Genomic DNA, 14,110 nt, shown 5'->3' with positions numbered 1-14,110 from the left:
TTTTAATTCTATTTTATTTCTTTTAACATTATCTTTTAAATACTTTACCTTTAAAATTTGATAAATTACATTTATTAAACAATCTAATCATATTCCATACTTAATTTTAAGAAATACACCAAACATATTTATAACATTAATTCAATATTTAAAATTTTAATTTATCAAACAACACTTTAATTAAAGAATGGTCTCATGTTAGTACTTTTTACTTTGGTAGCATCAATGTAATTTCCACAAAAAAACACAGTTGAAAGCAAATTAAACTTATATTTTGGATAGTTGATATGTGAATATTAAGTCAACTAATATATGTTTCATATAATACAATACAGATTATATATATAATTGAGAAAGTTAATAGATGATTGTGCTTGACAAGGTATAAGGATTAATTTTCAAGTTTTTCTTTTGCCAGCATCAATGCAATTTTCACAAACAACATAGTTGAAAGCAAATTAAACTTATCCTTTGGTCAGATGATATATGAATCTTAAGTTAACTAACATGTCTCATATAATACAATACAAATTATACCATTGGGAAAGTTAATAGATGATCGTACTTTACAGGGTATGAGGATTAGTTTGCAAGTTTTTCTTTTGTTAGCATCAATTTCCACAAACAACATAACTGAAAGCAAATTAAACTTGTATTTTGGGTAGATGATATATGAATCTTAAGTCGGCTAATATATGTCTCATATAATACAATACAAATTATACGATTGGAAAATTAACACATGGTCGTACTTGACAAGATATAAGGATTAGTTTTTAAGCTTTTCTTTTGTTAGCATCAATGTAACTTCCACGTAAAACACACTTGAAAGCAAATTTAAACTTATATTTTGGTTAGATGATACATGAATCTTAAGTCAATTAATATATATCTCATTTAATACAATATGAATTACACGATTGGGAAAGTTAATAGATGATCGTGCTTGATTAAGTATAAAAATTAGTTTCCAAGTTTTGTTTACCTTGAGAACTCTTGTCAAGCACGAGCATCTATTAAGTATTTATAAAGTTTATAATATATTTTCTATAAATAATTTCTTATAAAATCTATAAAAATTGCATAACTTTTAATAAGTAAGTTATGTTGACTTAAATAAATTTATAAATAATAGTTACAACTTTTTATAAATGGAATCATTATTTTAAATTTTTTAAGATTTAAATAATATATTTTTATTATCACTTTATAAAATGAACATAAATTATTTTTATAATATAATTATTTAATATTTATAATAAAATTTTAAAAAAATTGTCATAACCATCATAAATACTCATACATGCATGTTCATGCTTATAATATAATTTTATAACTTAAAATAATTTCTTTAAATTTAAATAATATATGAGTGTGATAATTGGATTTTAGTGTAATTACTTTAATTTTCACCTCCACTAATAATTAGAAAGTGTAAATTAGTACTTCAATTATGCTCAATTCAATATTATTCATGTATACGTAATTATAAACAATTACATCTAAACCCAATCATTAAACAATTTTACAAACACTATCTAAATATTAAATTCGGTTCTTATAATTCACTCCAAACCTAAATTATATCAATTATTTAAGGTTGATTAGAAAATGACAGTAGTTTTAAAAAAAACATATCATAAATTGGATTAATAATTAGTAATTTTTTTTATTAAGAAAAAAAGAAGAAGGAAAGATGCTTTGGACACCAAAGAAGATGCCCCCCATATGATCTTTGTCGTTTCGCAGCACTTCACCATTAATGCATCTTGAATTTAGAAAGATTTTACTTATCAAACTCCGTGAGGTAGATGCTTCAACCGGCCACCCACCAATTAACAATTCATCGCTTTTGTCATTTTATTATTCAAACCCAAGCTTCTTAATTATTTCGATCCAAAGGAAGGCTTAGGACCAATAATGATGTTTATAGTACATAAGCTTTTTTTAATTACTAGCCAATGTCCCGTTAGAATATAGCGTTTTTCTAATTTTATTAAATAATCTATTGTGAATTGAGTCCAAACTCTTTTTAAAAAAAGACAATAAATTATAATTTGAAGTTTTATTAAAATAATAAATTTTATTAAGTTTTATTTTAAATGATTACAACTAAGATGATAATTATAGCAAAAATATTATCAATGCTTTAGTCTTGTAGAAATATTCAATGTAGTATTATTATGAAATGTTTTATAAAATTTAAGGGATGAGTTTGTACACAAGATTTGGACCTTGATATAGTGCAACTAGACTTGAAACTCACTAAGTTATTAGTTATTGTTATCAGGTTAATAGTTTGTTATATTAATGTAATACTCGAGTTTTAAGTGTGAAGTGTAACGTGATGATTGTTTATATTATCTTTGATTGTCATTCATAAAAATAAAGCACATTTTATGATTAAATATTTATTTTTGGAGAGTAACCTACATAAATATATTTATTTATATAAATAATGGTACTGAACAAACCAATGATGCAAGTGGTATTGCGTTCTTTTCTAGAAATTAACATTTGACTTTTTTGACATTTTTTCTTAAAAACAAAGGAGGAGGAAATAATTTTACAATATAAAATGTTTAAAATTAGAGTAAATTTAGAAAACTGAATATATAACTTCTAAAGAAAATACGAGATATTTGTAGACACGCGAACATCTCCCTGTTGCTCCTCAAGTACTACTAAAAGATGACAAGCCGTTGACGGAGTCTTATAAGACTCGGCTTTCTCATCTGCATTGTCAAAGAATTGTAGGAAACAATGGCAAGCGCAGCTGCTTCATCTTTTATCTCAGCAGTCACAAAGAGGTGAGAGTATCTCTTAGTTGACTCATTTTTTATTGTCAATCTTAATCTGTAATCTTATTTGTTCTTTGGATGTTGTGCTGATTATCACATGTTAATCTAACTTCTCCTTTGGTATCAAATTCTCATTTATATATGTTAATCTTTGTTCCTAGAGTTTAGATTTGATGGGTTTGGATTGGTAAAAAATGAAGCAGAAGCTCTTTGTTCTTTGCAATTCTGTAATAGCATAATGATGTTAAAGATCCCACTGTTCCACCTCCCCTCGTCCTTACGTATTTTTCTGCACTATTTTGATATATCTTTTTATATTGAGGTTGTCAGGATTTAACTGTGATTACTGAAATTAACATCTTAAAATGAAAACTCAATGGTTGGTTTTTGAGTACAAATCTTAAGTTCCAGCTAGTCTCTTCCCCCGGTTGCCAAACTGTAAGTAAATTAGTTGGGTAGGAGCTCATTTGACCTGAGTCAAGGTTGTCGGATCCATCTTCTAGGTAAAAGAATGAGACCCTTGGGGATGGACTAGCCTTCTCCAAAGGAGAAACGAGTTGTAAATACTGAAATTCATCTTTAGAAAATGAAAATACAGACTTAATCTTACTACTATTCAACCATCAAGTGCAGGCTGGAAGGGAAGGTAGCACTAATTACAGGAGGAGCTAGTGGTATTGGGCAATGCACTGCTAAAGTGTTTGCGCACCATGGAGCCAAAGTTGTGATTGCTGATATCCAAGATGATTTGGGCCATTCCGTTTGTGAGGACATAGGCTCTTCAAACTGTTCCTACGTGCATTGCAACGTCACTGATGAAGACCAAATAAAAAATGCTGTTGACAAAGCAGTCGCCACCCATGGCAAGCTAGACATAATGTTCAACAACGCCGGCATCGTTGATGCTGACAAGGCTCGCATAATCGACTATGATAAATCAGATTTCGATCGTGTTCTTAGTGTAAACGTAACTGGGGTTTTCCTAGGGATCAAGCACGCCGCTAGGGTGATGGTCCCTGCTCGAAGTGGTAGCATAATTTCGACTTCAAGCGTAAGCTCCACCGTTGGTGCTGCTGCAACACATGCGTATTGTGCCTCAAAGCATGCTGTGCTGGGACTAACCAGAAATGCTGCAGTTGAGCTAGGGCAATTTGGGATCCGAGTGAACTGCTTGTCTCCCTACGCTCTGGCAACGCCTTTAGCGACGGGATTCGTGGGGGTTAATGATGAGGAGCTGGAGAAAGCGATGAGTGCGTTGGCTAACCTAAAGGGTGTGTATCTTAAGGCCGAAGATGTAGCAAATGCAGCACTTTACTTAGCAAGTGAGGAGGGAAGATATGTGAGTGGGCATAATCTGTTCATAGATGGGGGCTTTACTGTTGTCAATCCGTCGTTCCGTATGTTCCAATACCCCGATGACTCGTAAGTACAAAATTTTGCTAAGCAAATTCTTGCCCGTCTTGTTAATTAGCTTCCAATTAAAGTTATATGAATAAGAAGCTATTTAGGCAGCGTTTCTATTAGATATTGAAAGATCGAGGATAAAGAAAAGATGCATGTATTTCTTATTGGAATAGTTAAAGTTAATAACAAGGATCATTATCATTGGAAAAAAAATTATTAAAATGAGAAAAAGTGTAAATTAATATATTAAATATCTATACTATTATCCTAACTTTTGACTGGGTTGATATCATGAATTAATGGGGTACCAATTTAGATAAAAAAGATTAAATGATTATTATATTATTTTGATGATGTTTTATCTTTTATACTTTATATAATGCAATTGATTAAGTCGATGTCACAAGGCAACTTGATATTTAATTTTTATAATTGGATTTTAATATTGAATTTTCCTTTCACCAACATGATAATTTTTGACGTGCTATAGAAAAATGACAATACCATGATAAACATTTGGAGTGCATTTATTATTCTTAAACTGAAGTATTTTCCTTTTAATTTCTTTTACTCAAAGCTTAAACTATTTTTTCTTTTTAATTTCGTAAATATTGCATATTATTTGTTGTATGTTATTTTTAAACCGGTACATATACTCTACATACTGGTTTTTAATCACATACGCATGTGATAGGCTTTCTAATTTTATTTATTTATTTTACTTAATTCAACATTAAATACTTTTTATGATTTTAGTAACATTAGCTTCTAATGTCACATGCGTTGCATGTGATTTTAAGTTTTAGCATAAAATAATATTTTTATAAAATATATTAACTTGTCAATTCAAAATTATAATAGAAGATTTTCAAATAATAGTTAAAGTATTTTGAACTAATGTAGTTTTACTTTGTAATTTATGCAAAGTAATATTATTTAAAATAATAACTAATTAACATAATTAACTCTAATATTAATTAAGTAATAACTAATATGCTTAGAATTCTATTCAAATAATAACTCTATTTTACATCAATAAAATTAGAACAATTGTTATTTAAAAATAAAATTAGTACAACTTTTGTTTAGGTTAAAATTTTTTAACTAATAATGATAAATTATAATTATAATTATCACAACCTTTTTTCCCTATATTCTATTCAAATAATAACAAGTTGGGTACAATAGTAAGGAACATTGCATTCTTAAAGGGAGGACCTAGATTTGAACCTTGAAGACAACATTGTTGGGAGAGACAACCATGAATCGCAAACATGGACTGACAAATAGACATGAAGAATACAAAAAATAAAAACAACTTTTTTAATTAATAAATGTAATTTAAATTCTAATTAATTTTTAACGTGCACAACTTCTATTTTATATCACTTTTTAACTAATAATTCTAAATTAAATATTATAATTATTTTAAATGTGAATTTAATAATATGATGAAAATAAAAATATTAATTAAAAATTTCAAATTCTGAAGAAAGTGAGTTTGAAATATTAATCTAAAAATATCTCAACACACAGAAAAGTAAAAAGAAATAAACATCATATGTATTTGGTGTGCAAATCGGATTTGAAAAGAAGAATCATAAAATGGAAAACTTGTGGTTTGTTAGAGAGTTAATTTGGGCATAAAGTGATGTTTGAATGTTGGATGAGTTAATTATAGCTTCACGTTATTATTTATTAATACTTGATATTGGATTGCGTCTACTTAATATTTTACAATGGTAGCTAAGAAGTCCAATTTCTTGTATGTGGACAAAACTAATTTACAAGTAAACAATTAACTCAATAAAATAATTCAATTTGTGAATGATAATATTAAGACTTTGAGATTCCATTAATTGCTGAGTTAATCAATTTAGTTAGAGGTTATGTTTTTAGTGTTTTAATAATTTATTCCACTTCCTTATTTCAAGAAATCAAAATTAATACTAATTTAATTTAACTATACTGAAACAATTTGATGGTTAGAGTTTAAGATCTGAATTGAAATACCAAATTTTTTATTATTACGCTAGAAAGATGCCTGGATTTAGGAAGGATCATTTTAATAAAAAAATTACTGGAAAAAAAAAAAGAAAAATTTAATGAATAAGGTTAAAAGCCTTCATAATGGTAGGATTGACAATGCTGAAACCTCCATCCAAAACAAGGTTGACCCCACTCACATAATTCGCTTCATCACTAGCCAGGTATAACGCTGCATAAGCCAATCCCTCTGGCTTCAGAATTTCCCCTTTCAGATTTCCCATTGCTGTTAGCGATTGTTCCATGTTTCTCATCTCTGTTTCATTTGGTGCAATCATTGGAGTGGCAACTCCATATGGCGATATACAGTTCACTCTTATCCCATAATGCCCAAGCTCTGCTGCTAAGTTCTTAGTCAGTCCCAAAACTCCATGTTTCGACACTGCATAGGCATTGCCTGATGGCAGCCCCGCGATCGCAGTACAAGCACTAGCAGTAAAAAGTATGCATCCTTTGCGCTGAGGCGACATCACCCTGGCTGCATGTTTGGCTCCTAGGAGAGCACCCACAAGGTTTACCCCAATAACTTGGTCTATTTCTGACTTTGTGATATCCAAAATGGTGCTCAAGGTACGGTCCAGGATGCCTGCATTGTTATGCATTATGTCGAGTTTGCCGTGCTTGCTGATGGCGGTGTCCGTAAGGTTGCGGATATCATCTTCGTTCGTCACATCACAGTGAATGTAGCAAGCACTTTCGCCCAGCTTTTTGGCAAGGGCTTCTCCTTTGTTATCCTGGATATCAGCGATGACCACCTTGGCACCGTTCTCGTGGAAAAGGCATGCTGTGCTTGCGCCAATGCCGCTTGCCCCTCCTGTTATAATTGCCACTTTCCCTGCTAACCTGAGACGAAACCATTGTAAAAAGCAACAATATCAAGAACAAATGAAATCAATCGACTTTGGTATATCTCCCTTCTTCTACAGAAAGTCAAACTGAATGTCCTCGACACCAAGGGACAGAAACAGAGTTGCATATGTGTACCAGCAATTTGGGAAGAACTGAAACTAGAGATTGTGGGAGTACCTCTTAAGGGGTGATATCAAAGAAGCTACACTACTCATGCCTACTTAATAAGAAATCTGAAACCAAGCAGAGATAGGAACAAATGATCGGCGGTTGGTTTTTGATTCATCGGGAGCTCTATATATAATACTAATCGAAGATAATGTTAAAGAATATCACCGCAATCTCTCTTTCTGTATATCTCTTCAACATTCTATCATCATTTAAGCTTATCATCAACCATGTTTATCCAAACGTTGCTGCAATATTAACAGTTGAAATGTTTATCCAAACATTTTTCTCTTAACTTTCTATCAATCATTTAAGCTTAAATTTGTTAGTGTGACATTTTGAAAAAAAATACTTATTTGATAGTTATATAATTAAAAATATGACAATATAATTAGCCTAAATTTAATAAAAAAATTAACAAAATTAACAGTTAAATTTCAATTTTGAAATCTGAAAAAGTAAGAGATTAAATTTTAAAATAAAAATATAAGGACTAACCTAAGAGTAGGATGTAATAGTAAAACATATTGCACCCTAAAAGGAGATGCAAGTTCGAACCTTAAATACGACATTAATAGGATAATAGTCACACAACCAGAACATAAATGATAACATGAATATGAATAAAAAAATATAAGAATTAAATTCTAAATTTTTAAAAATACTAAAACTTATATTAAGAGTTACTAAACCTAAAAGTAATTTAGACTCTCTTTTTTTTTTTTTGCTTTTAAGTATCAGTTGTTTATTTGGATTGAAATTGATAACAAAGTAAACATCTAAATATTATTTATTTGGATTGAAGTGGTTGAAATTGATAACAAAATAACCATCTAAATGTAGTTAAACTTTTAAGGTGGCTTTAAACTTGGGGTCATCTGATTTCGTAAAATTATTTTGTGTACTTGTATTTCTTTTTCTCGTATTCCCAAGTTTCTGTCTCTCATACTTGGTAGAATTTTAACGTAATTCATTCATTTTGCACTTGGCTAGGAACCAAAAAACACCTTTTTTCCAATGTTGCCGACCCATTTGGTTTCACCGTATGTTTGTTGTTTTGGACCTTTGGTTGTCCTTTGTAATTTGCTGATACGTCCATGGTCTGCAGTCGATAAAATCTATATATTCATTCATCTTTAATACAAAATGCTAGATTATTTTATCAGTATCCAAGATTTTGACTTTACAAATGTTGCTACCAAGTCACGTTTTCATCCCACTTATCTTCGGTTAGTGTTATATATAGAGCTCACGATGAATAAAAAACCAACCACCTCTCATTTGTTCCTATTCTCTGCTTGATTTCAGATTTCTTATCAAGAAGAGATGACCAATATAACTTCTTTGATTTCACCCCTTAAAAGGTATTAAAATTTTCCTACAAGCTCTAGTTACAGTTCTTACCAAATTGCTGGTATTTATATACAACTCTGTCGGTGTCCTTTTGGGGTCGAGGACATTCAGTTGCTTTTCTGTAGAAGAACAAAATCGATTATTTTCATTTTCTCTTGAGCTTGTTGTTACATTATTTGTTGCTTTTTAATATGGTTTCATTTCAGGTTAGCAGGGAAAGTGGCAATTATAACAGGAGGGGCAAGCGGCATTGGAGCAAGTACAGCATGCCTTTTCCATGAGAACGGTGCCAAGGTGGTCATCGCTGATATCCAGGACAACAAAGGAGAAGCCCTTGCCAGAAAGCTGGGCGGAAGTGCTTGCTACATTCACTGTGATGTGACGAACGAAGATGATATCCGCAACCTCACTGACACCACAATCAGCAAGTACGGGAAACTCGACGTAATGCATAACAATGCAGGCATCCTGGACCGTACCTTTAGCACCATTTTAGATATCACAAAGTCAGAAATAGACCAAGTTATTGGGGTAAACCTTGTGGGTGCTCTCCTAGGTGCCAAACATGCAGCCAGGTTGATGGCGCCTCAGCGCAAAGGATGCATACTTTTTACAGCTAGTGCTTGTACTGCAATCGCAGGGCTGCTATCAGGCAATGCCTATGCAGTGTCGAAATATGGAGTTTTAGGCCTGGCTAAGAACTTGGCAGCAGAGCTTGGGCATTATGGGATAAGAGTGAACTGTATATCGCCATATGGAGTTGCCACTCCAATGATTGCACCAAATGAAACAGAGGTGAGAAACATGGAACAGTCACTAACAGCAATGGGCAATCTGAAAGGGGAAATTCTGAAGCCAGAGGGATTGGCTTATGCAGCGTTATACCTGGCTAGTGATGAAGCGAATTATGTGAGTGGGCTCAACCTTGTTTTGGATGGAGGTTTCAGCATTGTCAATCCTACCTTTATGAAGGCTTTTAACCTTATTCACTAAATTTTTCTTTCTTTTTGTTTTCAGTAAATTTTTTATTAAAATGCTCCTGCACAAATCCAGGCATCCTTCTACCGCAATAAATAAAAAATTCGCTATTCCCCCATTGAAAGGAAAGGTTCTGTTTTTTTCAAGGGTAAATCTTAATTAATATCTTAAATTCTATTTGGAATTCAACAATTACCAATTACTTATGGTAACTTATAAAATAGAACGTTGAAAGGAGTATTTGGCTGTAGTGGCCACTTTGATTGTCACTATAATGACTAACATAGAAAAATAAAATAAAACAATGGCACAAAATATTATTTATGCAATTTAGTTTCCATAAGTTTGCAAAGTGTAAATTTACTATAAGAAATAGTTTAAATTCTATCAGACCTTAGTATAACAGTTTCACTCACATAACTTATTCTCTTAAATCATCACGAGCTCAAATTTTCTTGGGCTTGGGCCTTTTCAGGCTCATATTTCCTCGAACTTAAATTTTTTTTATATGGACTTAAATCGAGCTCGACGGGCTCTAACATATTCAAATAATTTTGGATTTTCTAAGTTATAGATATTTTAATTTCGAATGTAATAATTCATTTTACTTTTATATAAGGACAATACAATTTAGATTTGCATTATAAAAACATAAATTATATATATTTAATAGAGTTATTTTAAAATAATTAAAATGCTTATTGTATATAAAATTTATTATTCATGTACATGAATCAAGAAAATATCTTTTATTGTTTATTATTTTATATTATCTTAACAATTGAATAAGTTTGATTTTTTATTAAATTTATAAACATAATACTCACATTCTAAAATATTTATTCTAAAACTCAAAAATATTATACTAAGCTCAAACCCAAATGATATACTCAATATTAACTAAACTTGAAATAAATTAATTATAGTTCAAACCTTATGTCCACAATAAAAAAATTTAAACCCAATATCAAATACAATTTGTAAAAATTCAAACTCAATTCAAAATCTAATTTAAAAAATAATATTTTATTAAGATATTAAAATTTTAATAACATTTTATGTATTATTAGTTATAGACATGTATTGTAATATACTAAATTACGCATAACTATTGATACTATATATTTTTTATTATAACTTATAATATAATAATAGTTATATATATATGTATTAATAGTTTTAAAATATATTATTATATTACGTAATACTAGACCTGTCTATGAGCCGGGCTCGAAGGCTTGCCTGAAAAGTGAGAGAATTTGGGTAAAAATATAGGCTCGAAAAATGGACTTGGGAAAAAAAATAAGGCTTACTTAGAAAATAGGTTAAACCTCGGGTAAAGCTTTTTTGGCTCGGGCCAGACCTGGATCGAATATGCAAAAAAATTGATTTTTTTCTTGTTGTTTTTTACTTTTTTTTGCTAGTTTATTGTTATATTTTATCCACTATTATGTTGCTACTTTTTTTTTGAAGTAATGTTGCTATTATTTTGTTGTTATTGTTGTATTGTTAATTTTGTTACTATTTTAGAGGCATCTGCTTGTTAAGTTGCACCTATCTTAGTATTATTTAAGTATACATATTTTTTAAAATTTATTTTCAATTTTTCGGGAAACATTTACTTTAATGTTTTTAATATTTTTTTATGTATTATATATATTTTAAAAATTATATAATAAATAATATAAAAAAATTAATACGGGCGACAGAGCCCGAGTTTTAACATTTTTATTCAGACCGGTTTGGGCAAAATGTTAGGCCCATTTTTCGGGCCGAGCCTAGCGAACGGGCCTAAAATTTTGGTCGGGCTCGGCTCGACCCATGGACACCTCTATGTAATACTATATCTTTTATATTATAATTTATAATATAATAATAATTATATATACATATTAATAGTTTTAGTAATAGTTATATATATTATATTATTATATTATGTAGTAGTATATCATCTATTATAGTTAGGGGTGTTTGAATGCTTAACCAAATTGAACTAGTATTAACCGAATTAACTAAACTTTTTAATCCTTTAACTGTTAACCGAACCTAAAATTAATTTGGTTAATTACCCGATTTCGAACTGAATTAACCGGCTTTCCAAAAAATCATTAATTGACCTCCGACCGAATTAGATCGATTAACCAACTGATTAACTGAATTAGATCAGTTCGGTCGGTTAATTCAGCTTTAACCAAAATTTGAACACCCCTAATTATAGTTAGCAATTAAAACCAACTTAATTAGCCAAATCGAGCCAATTCAATCAAATCATTTGGTAAATTTGATTTTGATTTTAGACCAATTAATAGTTATATATATATGTATCAATAGTTTTGAAATATATTGTTACACTATGTAATACAATATCGTATATTATAATAGTAATACATAATATATTAATTATTAATTATTATTGTTTATTATTATATTAGTGTTCTAAATCCTATACTTTTCGTAAAGTTTTGATAAGAGCCTTGATCATTAAGTATAATACCCACTTATGTACAAAGTAACAAATATTAATTTGTCCATTTCAATCAATGTCTCACTTAGCCTTAATATAATTTTTTTTATAAATATATCTTTTAGATAGATTTCTTTTGACCCACATTTTGGCATCAATAATGTCGTTAATTGAGTTGGTGTCACAAACCAACTCGATATCAACTCAAGACAAATGACAAAAGCATGATAATTTAATATTCTTAATATGATGTATTTAGCTATTTAAAATTTTTTACTCACAATTTAAAATTAACTTTAATTTATTATATATTTTAAACATACACTTATACATAGATGCGAAATAGTATGAACATAACTTCACTGCATATGTATGTCTAATATATAAAATTAATTAAATAATTGACTTGCGTATATAAAATGTGCAAGCAAATGTTTTAGAAAGTAAAGGATTTTGATTCCTAATTTCTTGATACAGATTTTCAAAATTTAGGAGTTGAAAATTTGGAATTTCGTTGGAAGCATGTGCTTATATATCTCGACAATATGTCTAGTTAGGTACAAGTCAAGCTTACCTCTTCAAAATAAATTTCTTTGTAGTATATCATAAGTTTAGAACAATTAATTTCCTTGCACCATCCAAACAATGATATAGATAATCGAATTACACGTTGAAAACTAATTAGAAATTGATTTCTTATTGTATTTATTATATATAAGCACATCAAACAACTACATGAATATCCCAACAAATTTATTTGTTTATTATATTGATGTATATGACTAGAAAAAGTCTGACATTTTGCATCACTTGAAAAGAAAAAAACTCTGGCAAGGGCCAATGCCTTGATTGCTTGGTTGGTAATTAATTAACAAGGTTCGCAAACTTGAACATGGTTGGATTCACAGCACTGTACCCTCCATCGACCAGGAGATTGACTCCACTCACATAATTTGCTTCTTCACTAGCCAGGTATAGTGCAGCCTTGGCTACACATTCTGGCTTAAGAATTTCACCCTTTAGATTGCCCATGTTGCTCAGTTTCAGTTCCACAATGGATCTCTGTTCTTCGGTAATCCCTGGAAAGCCAGTTACCACTCCATAAGGCGAGATACAATTTACTCTTATGCCGTATTGCCCCAAATCAGGCGTCAAGTTCTTAGCCAGCCCCAGAATCCCATACTTTGTTGCTGCGTAAGTGTGAGATGCAAGCCCTGCAATCGAAGTGCAAGCACTGGCAGTGAAGAGAATGCAACCTTTACGTTGGGGTATCATAACCCTTGCTGCATGTTTGGCTCCAAGGAAAGCGCCGATGGTGTTGACTTGAAACATCTTTTCCAGGTCTGATTTTTTAGCATCCAAAATCCCTCCGCTTGTTGGGCGGTCCATGATGCCTGCATTGTTGTACATAATGTCCAGTTTTCCATGTTTGGAGATGGTGGTGTCGATAAGATTGCAGATGTCATCTTCATTTGAGACATCACAATGGATGAAGGCAACATTTTCGCCAAGCTGGTTGGCGAGGGCTTGGCCTTTGCAATCTTGGATATCAGCAATGACCACCTTGGCACCATTTTCATGGAAAACATGCACAGCACTTGCTCCAATCCCACTGGCGCCACCTGTTATAATTGCCACCTTGCCTTCAAGCCTGAAACTTGAAGATTATACATCAATATGGGGAACATCTCGGGAAATTGGAATCAAACTAAGAGAAAGAAACTTGTTAAAACAAACAGGTGCTAAAAAATTCGAACATGAATAGTAATGCATAAAATTAGGGTGCGAGTTCTTAGTTTGTTACCTCTTCTGAGACATCGCAATGCTCACTTTAACACGTCTGTGAAAATTTAGAATTTAGCAGGAAGGGAAGAAACTTGCGTATTGGCTGTTTGTTTATTTTCTCTCACTGGTATCCAAGCATTTATATATGCGTATATAAAGAGAAATAAATAAAAATAAGATCACCAATATTTCAACCAAAACATTTAATAGGGGTTTTAATTCCTGAAGCCCAGAATCAAACAACAGGTTACAACGTTTGAAA

At 30.8% G+C, this 14,110-nt stretch overlaps 4 protein-coding genes across 4 annotated transcripts; 2 read left to right on the top strand and 2 right to left on the bottom strand.

Annotated features, from left to right (window-relative positions):
* Positions 1–2,641: 2,641 nt before the first annotated feature.
* Positions 2,642–4,352, top strand: LOC105799644 (secoisolariciresinol dehydrogenase). The gene is made up of 2 exons (XM_012630313.2): positions 2,642–2,810; positions 3,435–4,352. Exons 1-2 carry the CDS (start codon positions 2,764–2,766, stop codon positions 4,225–4,227), a joined length of 840 nt encoding a protein of 279 aa, XP_012485767.1. The 5' UTR covers positions 2,642–2,763; the 3' UTR covers positions 4,228–4,352.
* Positions 4,353–6,298: 1,946 nt separating this feature from the next.
* Positions 6,299–7,126, bottom strand: LOC105797947 ((+)-borneol dehydrogenase 1; the record flags this gene model as incomplete). Its single annotated transcript, XM_012627812.2, has 1 exon — positions 6,299–7,126. A coding segment is annotated over one exon (819 nt), but the record flags the coding sequence as incomplete, so codon positions are not given.
* A 1,468-nt stretch (positions 7,127–8,594) lies between these two features.
* LOC105797946 (tropinone reductase-like 1) lies at positions 8,595–9,614 on the top strand. Its single transcript, XM_012627811.2, has 2 exons — positions 8,595–8,632; positions 8,828–9,614. The coding sequence occupies exons 1-2, from the start codon at positions 8,595–8,597 to the stop codon at positions 9,612–9,614; spliced, it is 825 nt and encodes a 274-aa protein (XP_012483265.1).
* Positions 9,615–12,805: 3,191 nt separating this feature from the next.
* Positions 12,806–13,989, bottom strand: LOC105797945 (tropinone reductase-like 1). Its single transcript, XM_012627810.2, has 2 exons — positions 13,868–13,989; positions 12,806–13,714 (listed from the first exon to the last, which is right to left on the bottom strand). The coding sequence occupies exons 1-2, from the start codon at positions 13,879–13,881 to the stop codon at positions 12,928–12,930; spliced, it is 801 nt and encodes a 266-aa protein (XP_012483264.1). The 5' UTR covers positions 13,882–13,989; the 3' UTR covers positions 12,806–12,927.
* Between the last annotated feature and the right edge of the window lie 121 nt (positions 13,990–14,110).

Source organism: Gossypium raimondii, chromosome 9 (genome assembly GCF_025698545.1).
Source record: "Gossypium raimondii isolate GPD5lz chromosome 9, ASM2569854v1, whole genome shotgun sequence".
Classification (NCBI taxonomy): domain Eukaryota; kingdom Viridiplantae; phylum Streptophyta; class Magnoliopsida; order Malvales; family Malvaceae; genus Gossypium; species Gossypium raimondii.
The sequence above is the reverse complement of the archived record's forward strand: the minus strand, read 5'-3'. Positions and strand labels throughout refer to the sequence as shown.